General features: G+C 37.0%; 1 protein-coding gene across 1 annotated transcript in view; it reads right to left on the bottom strand.

The window, feature by feature from the left end:
- The window catches only part of Usp34 (ubiquitin specific peptidase 34), a 180,481-nt gene that overhangs the window by 139,921 nt on the left and 24,259 nt on the right, over positions 1–16,301 (bottom strand). Inside the window, exons 3-5 of the mRNA XM_013353501.1 lie at positions 11,960–12,380; positions 4,102–4,152; positions 3,815–3,964 (exon numbers count right to left, since the gene is read on the bottom strand). Coding sequence (XP_013208955.1) covers positions 3,815–3,964; positions 4,102–4,152; positions 11,960–12,380 — 622 coding nt within the window. The remainder of the gene's footprint in view (positions 1–3,814; positions 3,965–4,101; positions 4,153–11,959; positions 12,381–16,301) is intronic.

Genomic DNA, 16,301 nt, shown 5'->3' with positions numbered 1-16,301 from the left:
AAAAAAAAAAAAAAAACTGTCAGCTTTCTGACCTGTCATGGAAATAGGTGAAAATACATAATCCTAAACTAATTTCTTATATTCAAAAGGCTCTGTTAGTCCTCTTGTAAAAACACGGAGAGTGGGTGAAACAGAATCTCATTATTATTACCATCAGCTGGTTGGAACTCTGTATCAGGACCCCTCCAATTCAGAGATCCACCTGACTCTGCCTCCAGGGTACTGGAATGAAAAGATGTACCAACACACCTAGCAAAAGCAGTATTAAGACAGTTCAATTTATTCTGTCCACTGTAGCATTACTAAAACCACTATGAAAAACTTATATCTGATTATATTTTTAATAACTAATCTACATTATTTTCAAAAGCATCTTATTTATAGTTTATTGTCTTTCAACTTTTCTCCAAACATACTAAAATTTTTTAAATTCTATACATTATTTAACATATTATTAATAAAAGATATTATGTTTGAGACAAGAAAACTCTGGATAAGAGGTAAGAGCTGAGGAAGAGTACTATAAAGTAAAACCAATTTTGCCTCATGGTAAAATATAAAATAATAGAAATGGGTGAATTTAAGATGTAAGAATTAGTTAATAAGAAGCCTAAGCTAACTGGCCAAGCAGTATTGTAATTAATACAGTTTCTGTGTGATTATTTTGGGTTTCTGCAACAAGGAAACGAGCAAGCAGCCTTCGCCTACAAATGTTAACCTAAAGAAGAAAAGATGAACTACTACCTGGGTCTTAGTGGGGAAACCTCCTTTTATGTTCTACTGCTCTAATCTATAATGAATGTTAATAAACTGCCTTTCCTAAAGGCTTAAAGATCAACAGAAAATAACTATTTTTAAAAAGGTTTCTTTTCTTAAAGAAAAATAATAATAGCTTTAGCTATTATTTCTAAGAATGTATCCATACAAGTCGGCTATTTGTGCAAAATTGAGAAATATACTAACAATGAGACTAGGAATTGCTGAAGATAGTCATATGTGGTGGTACACACCTTTAATCCCAGCACTTTGGAAAAAGAAGCAAGTGGATCTCTGAGCTACAGGACAGCTTGGTCTACATAGTTCCAGGACAGCCCAGACTGAATAATGAAAGCCTGTCTCACTGAACGGTAGTAGAGCACGCCTTTGATCCCAGCACTGGGGAGCAGAGGCAGGCAGCTCTCCGTGAGTTCCAGGCCAGCCTGGTCTAAGAGCGAGTTCCAGAACAGGCTCTAAAGCTATAGAAAAACCCCGCCTCAAAAAAACAAAACAAAACAAAAAGGCCTGTCTCAAAAGACAGATAGGCAGACAGAGGGAGAGAGGAAGAGAGAGAGAGAGGGCTACTCTTCACAGGCATAAAAATCTAGTTCCCCCAAAAATATAACTATTCTTTTATGGGACATGTGGTCTCACACTGTGAGAGAAATAAGTACTCGATAAGGCCAGTCAGTCTATTTGTGCTAGATCATATATTAGGATTCAGTTTTCTTTCTCTTTATAGGAAAGGAGCTGATTATCCGTCATTTCACTGTGTGAAAACTCATGTAAATTTGCATATTCCCAAAGAGAGGCTATTTTCAATAAAAGAAATGGACATTAACAGTGTGAGGATAGTGAATCACATAAACCAGGGGAATTCAGAGATTGAGGTCAACGTAGGCTAAATAACAATTTCCAACAAAAGACATAGCCAACAACAAACCATAGTTCACATACTGACTAACAGAAAAATTACTATGTTCCAGATGGCATGATACACCTACAAAAACTCTGAAATTTACAATGTCATTAATATTGACTAAAGACACTGTGCTGGAGGCAGGATTTCACTATCCTTGAACGCAGAGACCCATCTGCCTCTACAGCACTGGGATTAAAGGCATGCATTTCTATGCCCAGCATCACTTCCTGTTTACTTATAAACTTCAGGAAGGGTGGGATCAAAGCACTAATAGTAGGTTTAAAAAAATGTCAAAACTTCTAATATTTATAAGTTGTTTTTTTGTTTTGTTTTGTTTTCTGAAACAAAGTTTTCTCTTTGAAACACTCCTGACCGTCCTGGAACTCACTTTGTAGACCAGGCTGGCCTTAAACTGAGAACTACCTGCCTCTGCCTCCTAAGTGCTGGGATATAAGAAATGTATAAGTTTTTAATTTAAATGAGCTGATTTGCATTTGATTTTAATTTCTCAGAAAGGTTCATGTTGCCCAGTCTGAACTCAACCCTGCTTTATACCCAAGGCTAGACTAGGTTAAGTTTCAAGAGAAGAAGTAGGGCCAGAAGACTAAGCCAAAATGAACAGAATTTCTATATGCAAAATAAGAGTACTGAGTTAAATGCTTCATAGCTAAAATGCATAATAATATAGTAATTAAGCGGTTACACAGACATCAAGTGCTACCATAGCAACTTTAAATTGAGGGTTTGTTTGTTTGTTTGATTTTGGTTTGATGAGACAGGTTTCCCTATGTAGCTTTGGAATCTGTCCTGGAAATCGCTCTGTAGACTTGAACTCATAGAGATTCACCAGCTTCTGAATCCCAAGTGCTGGCATTAAAGGAGTGTGCCACCACTGCCAGGCATATTTTCTTTTTCAGTTATTATGTGAGCACAGACACTTGCATGCCACAGCACAGGGCTGGAAGTCAAAGGATAACTCAAGAGTGTGTTCTCTTCAATCTTATCAAATAAGGTCTTCAAGCACTTCACACCTCGCCAGGCCAAGACTGCTTTTACTGTTAAACTCCACTCAACGTTAAAGAATCCTCTAAGGAAGACACCATCATCATTCTCACTTTAAGATCAATAGCTAACATTTTAAACTTAAAAAAAAAAAAGCAGCTATAAAACCAAAGGGGCCAAAGGTCAGCCAAAAGCAGGCCTTGCGTAACACACACAAAGTCTAAATGGCATAAGACTACACACTATATATACTTTATATATATATATATATATATATATATATACACTATATATATTAGGTTAAACTTTCAACATATCAGAAAACATGGAATTATGGATTTAAAATTAATCTTAGAAAAAACTCTGACACTAGAATACAGGATGGTGAGCTAAGAGTTTAATTTAAGGAACACGAGGTGCCCACCCCAGCCCGTCCCAGAGCACTGACACTGCAAAGACGGCACTGGGAGCAGGACTGCACACTGCTGACCAAAGGCTTTTCACAAGCCGCTTTTACTTTTTAAACTTCTATTCAAATAAGTTTATACCAGATGTAATTGGTATAAATACTTATACCAAACCTCAGGTTTTAGTTAAATTACATTTAATTTTAGCAATGCTCTTTCTGAAATGTCCACAGTAAGTTAAAGATTGAATATATAGGTAATAAAATTACTTCTTTCAGACAATTTTTACTGTGCCTCACAGTTCTAACAGTGTTAAGGGAAAAAGAAACATTATACCTTTCTATGTAATGTACAGTGAAGTCAGACATACTTCAGCAGTGAAATAGACAACCATTACTTAAATAACAAAAAACACTAAGAAGCGAAGTTTTGCTAAAACAATAATCCCAGATAAAGAAGGTTAATTTCAACGAAAGCCACCTACCTTTGATTTTACAAAAAAGAGATGAGGGTAACTATTTTAAATTTAAAAATTAATTTTGTTCAGATTTTAATTTTATTGCCCCTTTAAAACAAACATACTCAGTTTTTAAATTATGTAAAAGATGATTACATCTGCAAACCACCCAAAACTTGCCATTTTCTAGACAAAAAACAAAAACTCGTGACACTGAAATACAGGATGTTGAGCTAAAAGAGTTCAAGACTAATTCCAAATAATACTTACATTAGAAACAACTGTAATAAATGCATGTGCTATAAGAAACGGCAATGTTTCAGGAGTTCCATATTCAAAGCAATCCTTCATGAGAGAAAGGCCATTTTTTCCACAAAATAGACAGACATAACGAAGCAAATGCAAGGGAACTTCTACATCCTATAAAACAAACAAAAAGTGTATAAGTTTAAATGTATCAGAAATAATTTTTAATTATAAGAAACATAAAAAAATATATAAAAACAAATTCAAAACAAAAATTTTCCATAAACCTTAAAGAAGATAAAAACACTTACATTCATATCACAGAATGCCCCTAATATGTTACTTTCTTGCGTCGATATATCCTAATTTTAAAAAAAGTAAATATTAGGTCATTATTAAATGATAATCAAATACATTAAATTTTCTCAAAGTGATCCTAGGAAATCTCAAGAAGTATTTTATAGCAATCAACAGCAACATCACCTATGAAGTTACAGTCACCCAGCTCTGAACTATACTTAAAGCCTTCGGAAGGTTAGGTTTCTTTCACAGTACTTAGCACACATCAGGCAAGTGCTCTACAACTGAGCTTCGCCACTACACTCTGGTTTTTTCTTTTTTTGGTTTGTTTGTTTTTTGGCTTTTCTTTGAGATAGGATTGCCCTGCAGGAGCCCAGAATAATAGCCTTGAATTCATGACATTTCTGTCTCTGTCTTCACAGAGCTGACAGTACAGCTGTGCACAACCACACTGGGTTTATCTTTTCAAATAAAAGCAATTTTAATAATATATGCTGTCCTTTCAATCATGGTGCAGTTGGGCTGGGTAAATTGCTGTATAGTGTTAGAATACTTGCTTAACATGTATAAAACCCTGAGGTAGATTGTTTTTTTTTTTTTTTTTTTTTTGGGGGGGGGGGTTCGAGACAGGGTTTCTCCATAGTTTAGAAGCCTGTCCTAGAACAAGTTCTTGTAGACCAGGTTGACCTTGAACTCACAGAGATCTGCCTGTCTCTGCCTCCTAAGTGCTGGGATTAAAAGGGTGCACGACCACAACCTGGCTCCTAGGTTGGATCTTAACAATGGGGGGGGGGGGGACATACCTCAAAAGAGTCAGGGTGAGTCTCATAAAAATATAACTTAGATGATTTTCAAACTACACTCCGTAATTTGCTAGAAAAAGACTCCAGAGTTCCTTAATGTATAACTCCATATCTCAAATATAAACTATGACAGGCAATGATAATACATAATCCCAGTACTCGGGAGGCAGAGGCAGGTGGATCTGAGTTCGAGGCCAGCCGTCTACAGAGCAAGTTCCAGAATAGATAGGGCTACACAGAAAAACCCTGTCTGAAAGAAACCAATAAATGAATTTAAACTGCCTGAAGTACACTTAAACATTGTTGGTAACCATATAAGCAAATATGATCTCTAAGGGGTAGGTAAATAGGACCTTCAATATTTAAAATATTAAATATCTGGTTTAGAATTGCAGATGATCTTTTGAATGCTTCAATCTAAAGATTATCAAGAGAAATGCTGAAAAAATGTTTGTATGATCATGTTCACAGTAGCTGATAACAAATCTAAATAAAACTAATAGCCACTGATCAGGTAAGTAAACAGTAGTACAAACACCCAATCCTAGATCACCTATCAAAAAGAAAATACTCTAAAAACTGAGATGTGGTAGAAGTTTGTCCTACTAAACTGCAGACATATGATATATAGGTTCTACCTTTAAGAAGCCAGGCAGTAGTGGTGCAGACATTTAATCCCAGCAGGTGGATCTCTGTGAGTTCAAGGCCAGTCTGGTCTAGGAAGTTCCAGGACAGCTAGGACTGTCTCACAGAAAAGCAAAGAAAAAAAAAAAAACCACAAACAAACAAACAAAAAAAAGATCCTATTAAAAGGTAGGCAGTCAAAGGCAGGAGAGTCTCTGAGGTCAAGGCCACCCTTGCCTACGGAGCAATTTCCAGGGCAGTCAGAGGTGTACAGAGAAACACTATCTCAAAACCCCCCTTCCAGAAAATAGGCCCATTGAAAACAAAATGGATAGGAAAAAATTAAGATTTGTATGTTCGGAAAAAAGGTAATAATATTAAGAGAAGAACTTATGGTCAAGATCTAATTATAAAAATTATTTGAAAACGCAATCATTCTATTGGATAGCACAGACTAGCCGGGAATTTACAATCCTCATGGTGTTGGCTTTCTAATGCTAAGGGTTCCAGTATGAAATCTTACCTTGCTGATCACAACTTAGACGTGCAATGGTCTAAGATTTGAAACAGGGTCTCATATAGGCTAGGTTGACTTTGAATTCCCAAAGCAGCTAGGGATGACCATGAACTCCTACCACCATCTGCCAAGAGCTGACATAATAGGTGTGCACCAATATATAATTTTTTAAAGTCAAGAAAGATATTAACTAATTAGTAATAAGGTTTAAAAGGTTGTGTTTTGTCACTGAGGAAGTATTGAAAGAAAGATGAGATCCAAGGCTTTTATAGTTTTTATTTTGTATACTGTTATCAATTTGTCACACTAAATACATTCAACTGAAAGTGATACCAAGAAAACTCATTCATTCATTCTTTACAATCACCTGTTTCACATAAAGCAGAATTGTTCAAGTAAGGCTGAAAATGACTGCCAAATCACAGCACTCTCGGAACCCTGCACATGAGCTAAAATTATCAAATAATTTTCTTGTTTGTGTGAGACTGTCTGAAGTTATAGTACTAACTGTCCTGGGACTCATTATGAAGGCCAGGCAAGCCTCTGCGTTCCAAGTGCTGGGATAAAAGGTATGGCCCACAACACTGAGCCCCAAGGGTCAGGCAGAATGAAGAGATGGCTCAGCTCTTGAAAGTACTTGCTGTTGCTGGGAAGTAGTGAAGCAAACTTTTAATCCCAACACCTCAGAAGCAGAGGCCAGCCTGGTCTACAGAACCAGTTCAAGAAAGGACAAGACTACTCAAATAAAAAAGGGGGGTAGAGGGGCTAGAGAGATGGCTCAGCGGTTAAGAGCATTGCCTGCTCTTCCAAAGGTCCTGAGTTCAATTCCCAGCAACCATAAGGTGGCTCACAACCATCTGTAATGAGGTCTGGTGCCTTTTCTGACCTGCAGGCATACATGTAGACAGAATATTGTATACATAATAAATAAATAAATTTTTTTTAAAAAAAATTACAGCAGAAATCTTCATTAACCCCACAGACAGAGGTCTGGTCTCCAAAATATACAAAGAACTTGAGAAATTGGACACCAAAAGATCACATAATAGAATAAAAAAAAAATGGAGTCCGGGGGGGCTGGAGAGATGGCTCAGTGGTTAAGAGCATTGCCTGCTCTTCCAAAGGTCCTGAGTTCAATTCCCAGCAACCACATGGTGGCTCACAACCATCTGTAATGATGTCTGGTGCCCTCTTCTGGCCTGCAGACATACACACAGACAGAATATTGTATACATAATAAATAAATATTTTTAAAAAAAATGGAGTCCAGACATAAACAGAGAACTCTCAACAGAGGAATCTAAAATGGCTTAAAGACATGTAAGAAAATGTTCAACATCCTTAGCCATCAGAGAAATGCAAATCAAAACAACTCTGAGATTCCGTCTTATACCTATAAGAATTGCCAAGATCAAAAACACTGATGAAACTTATGCTGGAGAGGTTGTGGGGGAAAGGGAACACTTCTGCATTGCTGGTGGGAATGCAAGCTGGTACAACCCCTTCAGATACCATTGTGGCGATTTCTTAGAAAATTAGGAAACAACCTTCCTCAAGACCCAGTAATATCACTTTGGGGTATACATCCAAAGGATGCTCAATCGTGCCACAAGGAGATGTGCTCAACTATGTACATAGCAGCTTTGTTTGTCATAGCCAGAACCTGGAAACAACCTAAATGCCCTTAGACCAAAGAATGGATAAGAAAAAGGTGATACATTTACACAATGGAGTACTACACAGTAGAAAAAAAATAAAGACAGCTTGAATTTTGCAGGAAAATGGATGGAGCTAGAAAACATTATTTTGAGTGAGGTAACCCAGACACAGAAAGACAATTATCACATGTACTCACTCATAGGTGGTTTTTAAACATAAAGCAGAGGAAGCCAGCCTACAAATCACAATCCCAGAGAACTTAGACAACAATGAGGACACTAAGAGAGACTTACATAGATCTAATCTACATGGGAAGTCGAAAGTAGAAAAAGCAAGATTTCCTGAGTAAATTGGGAGCATGGAGACTTTGGGGGAGGGCTGAAAGGGGGAAGGTAAGGCAGGGAGGGGAGCAGAGAAAAATGTAGAGCTCATAAATATCAATTTAAAAAAAGAAAAAAAAAAGAAAGAAATCTTGCCAAATCTTTTAATGTCTATAAGCCAAGTAAATCTGTCCTCTATCTAATAAGGGCACGGACTAGATCTCTAGTCATTGCTATTAAAATAATAACATGAGTCTTTAACCTTTTTGTTATAAAAGACTTTATCAAATTACATCTCTTAAAAATAAAAATTCAAGTAAAAGGCTTAATCAGGAAAGGGTAGCACAAGAATAAAAGGTAAGACAAGATGGCCTATGATTCAAAGAAAAGAAAGCTGGGCCTGGTGATACACACCTGCAAATCCAGCACTTAACAGGTGAAGGCGTCAGGACTGTGAGTTGAAAGCTAATGTATGCTACAGGGTGAAGCCTTGTCTCAGTAAACAACAAAAGGATAAACTAGAAATTAAGTGTCACTGTACTGCTCATTAAACACTGTAAAACAAACTCATATGTATAAATACATATAGTCTAACTCTAGGATATATGTAGACTATATGAAGCTTGCAATCTAGGGTCGGGCATGGTGGCATACACCTTTAATCCTAGTCTTTAGAGGCAGGAGCCAGCCAAGTCGATAAGTGAATTCCAGGATAGTCAGAGCTATTATACAGAAAAACCCTGTCCCAACTCCACGAAATTCCACAAAACCCCACAAAAAAGACTGTGATCTAGGACCTTCTGAAAACTACAATTAACAGTTAATTCAGTAAGAAAACTCTTCTTATGGTTTTTCAGAAAAAAAAAATTGAAGTTTATAAAAAATTTTAAAGTTTTTAAATCAAAATTTTAATAAAATTTCAATAAAATAATTTTACCTCAAGCATTTCATGATACTGTTAATTTCAATCGTGTAACCATACAAAATTGTCTTGAAAAAAAATAAGGTTTTTTACTCCAAAAATAAAAAGTATATGCAGTAACTATAACATTTACAGGTAAGCATTTTTAGAATCCAAGAAGAAAACAAAGATAACTAAATGATTAAATTTATTTTAAGAACAAAGCCTGGAGAGGTGGCTCTGCGGTTAAGAGCACTGGCTGCTCTTCCAGAGGTCTGAGTTCAATTCCTAGCAACCATATGTTGGCTCACAACTATCTGTAATGAAATCTGGAGTTCCATCTTCTGGCCTGTAGGCAGAACACTGTATATGTAATAAATCTTGGGAAGAAAAAAATAAAGGACAAAATAACAGATGCAGACTCGTTGTACTCTTACAAAGAATGCTTTTTCTGGTTTCATTTGTTTTGAGGCAAGGTCAAGTTTGACTCAGAAGGTCAAACTGTTCTAAAATTTACTATGGTTGGCCCAAACTGGCCTCCAACTATGATGATTCTCCTACCTCAGTCTCTCCTGAGAACTGGTTGGTATTAAAGGCATGAGCTACCACATCCAGTTTCATTAAGTAATTTTTAACTAACAGGGTGTTGAAGAAGAACTAAGTGGATCTGTAACTTCCAGGCCAGTCTTATCTACAATGCAAGCTCCAGGCAAGCTAAATGAGGTTCTGCCCACCAAAAAAATAATTAATTGGATAAAATTAATTTCTGAATAAAGTTCACATGGCTCCTAATGAAAATATTTCTAGTATCTTTCAATAACAATTTGAAGCATGAAAACATAATTTACACTGCATTCTAATGAATGTTTAGGAAAAATCAGATTAATTTTATACATGTATATAGGTATTTTGCCTACATATAAATCTGTGCGCCATGTACAAACAATACCTCTATAGGCGAGAATAGAGTATAGATCCCCTAGAAGGAACCCCTGGAACAAACAGTTGTGAGCTTCCACATGGGTGCTAGGAATCCAACCTGAATCCTCTGGAATAGCAGCCAGTGCTCTTAACTACTGAGTCATCTCTCTAGTCCCTGAAAAATCACACTTTTAGTAATTTGTTTTTAAAAACAAACAAACAAAAAAAAAAAAAAAACCTGACACTTTTTGGTATCTTTAATGTATCTCATAATATTCTTTACTAAGTTTCTACACAGAAACAACACACTAAATTATAGAAGAAAGCACAATCTATCTCAAAATGTTCTTATGAATATTTCTAATAGGGATAATAATAATTACATGGGCTTTCTTTACTCAATACAAGGTGGAAATATTCCAATGAAGGACTATTACTTTTCAGATGAAGAAAAGTTGGTAGTATGAAGGTTACAAAAGATATAAACTGAAAAACGACAGTCATGAAAAAAAACAATAAAGCCATCTGATTATGGTGACACACGCCTTTAATCCAGCATTTGGCAGGCAGAGGCAGGTGGATCTCTGAGTAAAGGCCAGCGTGGTCTACAGAGGGAGCTCCAGGACAGCCACCCACAGCTCTCTTTGACTTTGACACCAGCTTGGTCTACATAGCACATTCCAGAACCGCCAGGGCTACAAAGTAAAACCCTTTATATGGATGGACGGACGGACGGACGGACGGACATCTCAACCATTTGGGGAAGCAAACTGACCAAGGTATGAATGAGGACTAGAGACACTGCTTAGCTGACAGCGTAATTTGCCCAGTAAGCACAAAGTCCTATGTCTGATCCCCAGAATTGCATAAGCAGATATGGTAATTTATACTTGTAATTCCAGAACCCAGGATGTAGAGGAGTTCAGGGTCTTAGGCCAACCTTAGCCCAGTTAATAATCATCATCGTCATAATAATAATAACAACACTACCATTCCTCCCCACCTAGAGACTTTCAAAACCCCTTTAAATGCTGAATGCCCTTATGAATTATATCAACTACCAAAATGTAAAAAAATTTATTTTATACTATTTCAGAGGAAATCTTACAGCTTCTACCTTTGCCTCTCTCAAACACTCCTAAATCAAAAATGTAAGGAAGCTAGTCCACCTGAGTAGAAGCTGTAGCCATGGAAAAAAACAGAAGAACCTAAAAAGAGCAACCAAACTGATAAGACACAAATCTTATATTACTAAGTTTCTGAAAATGCTTATAAAAATAACAAATGCAGAATTAAGCAGTTTGGCTTACAAAAAAAATACTTTTTAAAATGTATATAATTTGCTAAGCCCTGTTTGATGATTTAAAATTCTAGAGTCTGACATCTGTTTATAAAAATGAAATTAAAAACTCTATGTGGTTCTCTTACCACAAGTATTTTTTTTAAATCTTATGTATAAATGTATGATTAAGTGTATGTTTTCCCATCACATGTATGTAGGAACCTAAAAACGTCAGTCAGATCAGATCCCCTGGAATTAGGGCTGTAGACAACTGTGGACCAATGAATGGCCATTGGAAACAGAACCTGGGTCCACTGCAACTATAAATTTTATTTACTTTGGAATTGGGACCTGAACTTGAGACCTCATGCAAATGATAGGCAAGCACTCTATCACTGAAGTATACGCCCAGCCATTATTTTTTAAAGTCATAATGAACAGACTATAAAAATGTTTAAGTCACTTAAAATTTAAGTTCTATGAGTTCAATTACAAATAATATGCAAATTTTCAACACAAACTGTTATAAAAAGAACTAGAGAAAACAATTTTGACAACACCAGTAATTTTTAGAAAAATTTCCATCAATCTGGGACATGATTGTGCACACCTGTATGTAATTCAAATACTCAATTTGAGGCAAGTGAATTAAATCTCCAGGCCAGCCCAAGGATACACAGAAAGCTCAAAGCCTACAGACTACAAGACTATACAGTCAAAGGGAATGCAACAGGGTAGCTTAGTCAGAAAGGTTACCATCAAAAATAACTAGCTTCAGTCATTCACAGATAAGGAGTGGACTTGACCATAAGTAAAGAGTCACAGTACCTATTTTTACATACCTCTATAGTAGGATGAGTATTATGCTTGTAAGCAGTATATAAGGGAAACTGGATTTGAAAAATTTTTGCTACACACAGTAATAGTTTTTCCTTCTCCTCTGTACTCCATAAACTAAAAGGATCAGAACTCTTTGAAGATTCTTCCTCAGTCAGATTACAAATTCTTGTAGAGTTTGATTTTTTTTCTATTGATTTTTGTCTTTCTGCATTTCCTTCATTACATTCTCTATCTATATTTAGTGGTTCTTCCACTTGATTACTCTCATCTTGCCACGTGGAATCTATGTTAATGGTAGCACAATGTTTACAAAGCTGGTCCCGGAGCACTTGAACTTGGGCAATCACTAGGTTAATAAGTGCACACACTACTTGGTTAAAAATCTCCAAATGCTTATATTCCTTGAAGCAGCACAGACATTGCCTACAAAAGAAAATAAAATGCAATAAACAATTATACATTTTAGAAGAAACAATTATACATTTTAGTAAGTCACAGACAAAACAAATACTGAAATACTTTTTAAAGCATCAATTTTCCCCTTCTGCTAGGGTAACACTGACTTTTTATAACAGAATCACAGGCCAGCCAGGCAAGTGGTGGTGCATGCCTTTAATTCCAGCACATAAAAGGCAGAGGCAGGCAGATGTCTGAGTTTGAGGCCAGCCTGGTCTACAGAGCAAGTTCCAGGACAGGCTTTAAAACTGCTAGGCATCATGACATGGCTCCATAACTAGTGAGAAACCCTGTCTTCAAAAACAAAAACAAACAAACAACAACAACAAAAAAAGAATCACAGGCCAGGCATGGTGATATATACCTTAATCCTAGCATTTGGGAAGCAGAGAAGCAGGTGGATCTCTGTGAGTTCAAGGACTGCCCAGGGTTATAGAGAACCTGTCTCAGAAAACCAAAAAATAAATAAATAAATAAAAATACCAACCAACAAAAAATAAGAATAAAAATTTTTTATTAATAAGCTGGGTGGTGGTGGTAAATGCCTTTAATCCCAGCACTTGGGAGGCAGAGGCAGGCAGATCTCCGAGAGTTCGAGGCCAGCCTGGTCTACAAGACCTAGTTCCAAGATAGCTAAGACTGTTAACACAGAGAAACCCCCGTCTCAAAAAAACAAACAAACAAACAAACAAAACAGGAAGTGTCAAGTAAGAACATACTAATCTAGTTCTTTGAAACAAATTCAATTAAGGGTTGGAGAGATGGTTCAGTGGTTAAGAGCACTGCCTGCTCTTTCAAAGGTCCTGAGTTCAATTCCCAGCAACCACATGGTGGCTCACAACCAACTGTAATGAGATCTGATGCCCTCTTCTGGCATGAAGGCATACATGCAGGCGGAATACTGTATACATAATAAATAAATAAATTTTTAAAAATTCAATTAATAGCACAATGCCTACCATACTTCGGGTAATTAAAAATCTTGCTACTAAGTAACTAAACAATATGAACAAGTACCACCTAGTTCAAATTATATTAGCATAATCCAAAGACTGATTGACAGTTAATCAGCTATTATTCATGATTTATGTCTTCGAATATTAGCAAAATGTGTCCAACATAGTCCAAATAAATTACCAGCACCCTGTATGACCACATAGAAAAATAATTTCATTTTTATAGGTATGATAAACTTGACCACAAAACCACTAACATACTTTCATTTGAGAAGCGAACCCTAACTTTTTTCCTCGAGTGTCAAAGAGACTCTCTGATGAATAGACTGTGGTGGAAGTTAGAGGATGGGACATCTAAGAATAGGCCACAAAGACATTACAACCATGATCTAGTTAATAACACTGAAGCTGCCTATTGAAAAAGTATATAGGAGGCTCCAAAGCCACAGAGAAACCCTGTCTCGAAAAACCAAAAAAAAAAAAAAAAAAGAAAAAGTATATAGGAAACACTTAAGACCTCCCCAAACACTTAATGTCGATCCTTTAGCCCCATATAAGCCTCCAAGATGATAATAATACCTTAACTAAACCCTTATGATAAATCCAATGACAAATCCAACACAGAATTAACCAACTATAAGTTTCCAAAATCCCTATCCAACTGTCATCCAGTTTCTAATTAATTAAATATTATTTTTGGAAGAATTTGTTACAATGGTGGAATAAAAGGGCTTTTACTTCAAAGTTCTCTGCCGCTATAAAATTCCATATAACCAGTATTTTTAAGGGTTTTTTTTAAGACAAGGTCTCACTATGTGACTCTGGATTGCCTAGAACTCACTATGTAGACCAGGCTGGCCTCAAACTCAGAGACCTGCCTGCCTCTGACACCCAAATGCTAGTATTAAAGGTATATGTATGTATGTCACAACACTCTGTGTGTGTGTGTGTGTGTGTGTGTGTGTGTGTGTGTGTGTGTGTGTGTGTGTGTTTATATGTGCATGTGCCTCAAAGGCCAAAGGAGGGCAGATCCCCTGGATCTGCAGTTATGTGCAGTTGTGAACCACCAGACAAGGAACTGAAGATGGCTCCTCTAGAAAAGCAGGAAGTCCTCTTAATCATTGAGCCATCTCTCCAGCACCAACCCCCCAGTCCAAATTATAATTTGTATGAGGAAAAAAAAACAAATATAATGAAGAGGCAGGTAGATCTCTGAGTTGAACTCAGAGTGATTCCAAAGTGAGCTAGGACTACAAAGAGATGCTCTCACCTAATCTTAAAACAAACATAAAAAAATTACTCAGGGTGGCGGTGACAGCCACCTCTAACCCCAGCAATCGGGAGGCAAAGGCAGAATCTCTCTCTGAGTTAAGGCTAGCCTGGACTACCACACCAATTCTAGAATAGAGCTACACACACAACTGAAACACACACACAAAAAACAAATGAGTCATAATGTTTTGTTTTTCTGAAAAACAGTCTGCATACCTCTTATTTCCTATCTCTCTTTTTTTTCCTCTCCAATACTTGGGATCAAATCCAGGACTTCATACAGACTGGGAAAAGTCCTCTAATTGCTGAGCCACATCCCTGCCATTTTTTACATTGACAGGATCCAGGCTGATCAGAATCCTCTTGCCTTAAGGACTCCAAAATTTGAGGATTACAGGCATGCACCACCACTCCAAATTCAGCTTCTTCCTATAATACTAATGGAAAATTATCTTTAAATTGAGAAGCTGTACACTTACGCATTTTTCTTAGTAAAGCCAGAATCTGAGTTCCTCAAGATCCTGACTCAGACTTAGAATAGGAAAGACAAATTTACTTTAAAAATTAGTTGTCAGAAAATAGGAATTGGGGTTGGAGAGATGGCTTAGCGATTAAAAACACTGGTTGCTTTTCCAGAGAACATGGGGTCAGTGTCCAGTGTCCACATGGTGGGTCACAACTGTCTATAACTTCAGTTCACAGGATCCAATGTCCTTTTCTGGCCTCTGCAGACACTGTATGTAGGAGATTCATGTGGGCAAAGGACAATAAGCATAAAATTTTAAAAAAGGAAAAATAAAAAGGAAATGAGAATTAAGGTAAGTAGCAGTGCATGCCTTTAATCCTACAAAACATGAAGGCAGAAGCAGCAGGATCTACGAGTTCCAGACCAACAAGAGGTCCACCGTGAGACCCTATCTCAAAAACAAGAGGAAAAACAGAGGAAAGACTTGGAACTTAAGAGACTAAGGCAAGGATGAAGCAGGACAGAAAAAGAGGATTTAATAAAAGGTTATCAAGTAACTTCCCTGCTCGATAGTTAAATTATCACAGGTAAAGACTAAAAAAGCCTAGTTTGAGGTCAGTGTGCACTACAAAAAGGTTGGCTAGGCCAATCAAGCAACACAGTGAAACCCTGTCTGAAAACAAGAAAAGCCTGTTCATCATTTTATTTAATATAGTATAAATCATCTTTTTTTTTCCTTTGGTTTTTTTGACAGGGTTTCGGTGTAGTTTTAGAGCCTATCCTAGAACTAGCTCTTGTAGCCCAGGCTCACCTCGAACCCACAGAGATCCGCCTGCCTCTGCCGTCATTTTAAGGTAGCCCACCCACAGAGAATATCCAACTTACTTTGCTGTGCCTTTGTCTTAACCATAAAAGGACAGCCAACAATAAATCTTTGTAAGAGCAAAAAAGAAAAAAAAAGGGGGGGGGGTGAAATCCACAAAGAATCAATAAAAACTTAATAATAATTTTTTGCCGGGCGGTGGTAGCGCACACCTTTAATCCCAGCACTCGGGAGGCAGAGGCAGAAGCAGGCGGATCTCTGTGGGTTCGAGGCCAGCCTGGGCTACAAGAGCTAGTTCCAGGACAGGCTCTAAAACTACAACGAAACCCTGACTCAAAAAACCAAATAAAAATAACAACAACAACAACAAC

The sequence above is a fragment of the Microtus ochrogaster genome, unplaced genomic scaffold (genome assembly GCF_000317375.1).
Source record: "Microtus ochrogaster isolate Prairie Vole_2 unplaced genomic scaffold, MicOch1.0 UNK9, whole genome shotgun sequence".
Lineage (NCBI taxonomy): Eukaryota > Metazoa > Chordata > Mammalia > Rodentia > Cricetidae > Microtus > Microtus ochrogaster.
The sequence above is the reverse complement of the archived record's forward strand: the minus strand, read 5'-3'. Positions and strand labels throughout refer to the sequence as shown.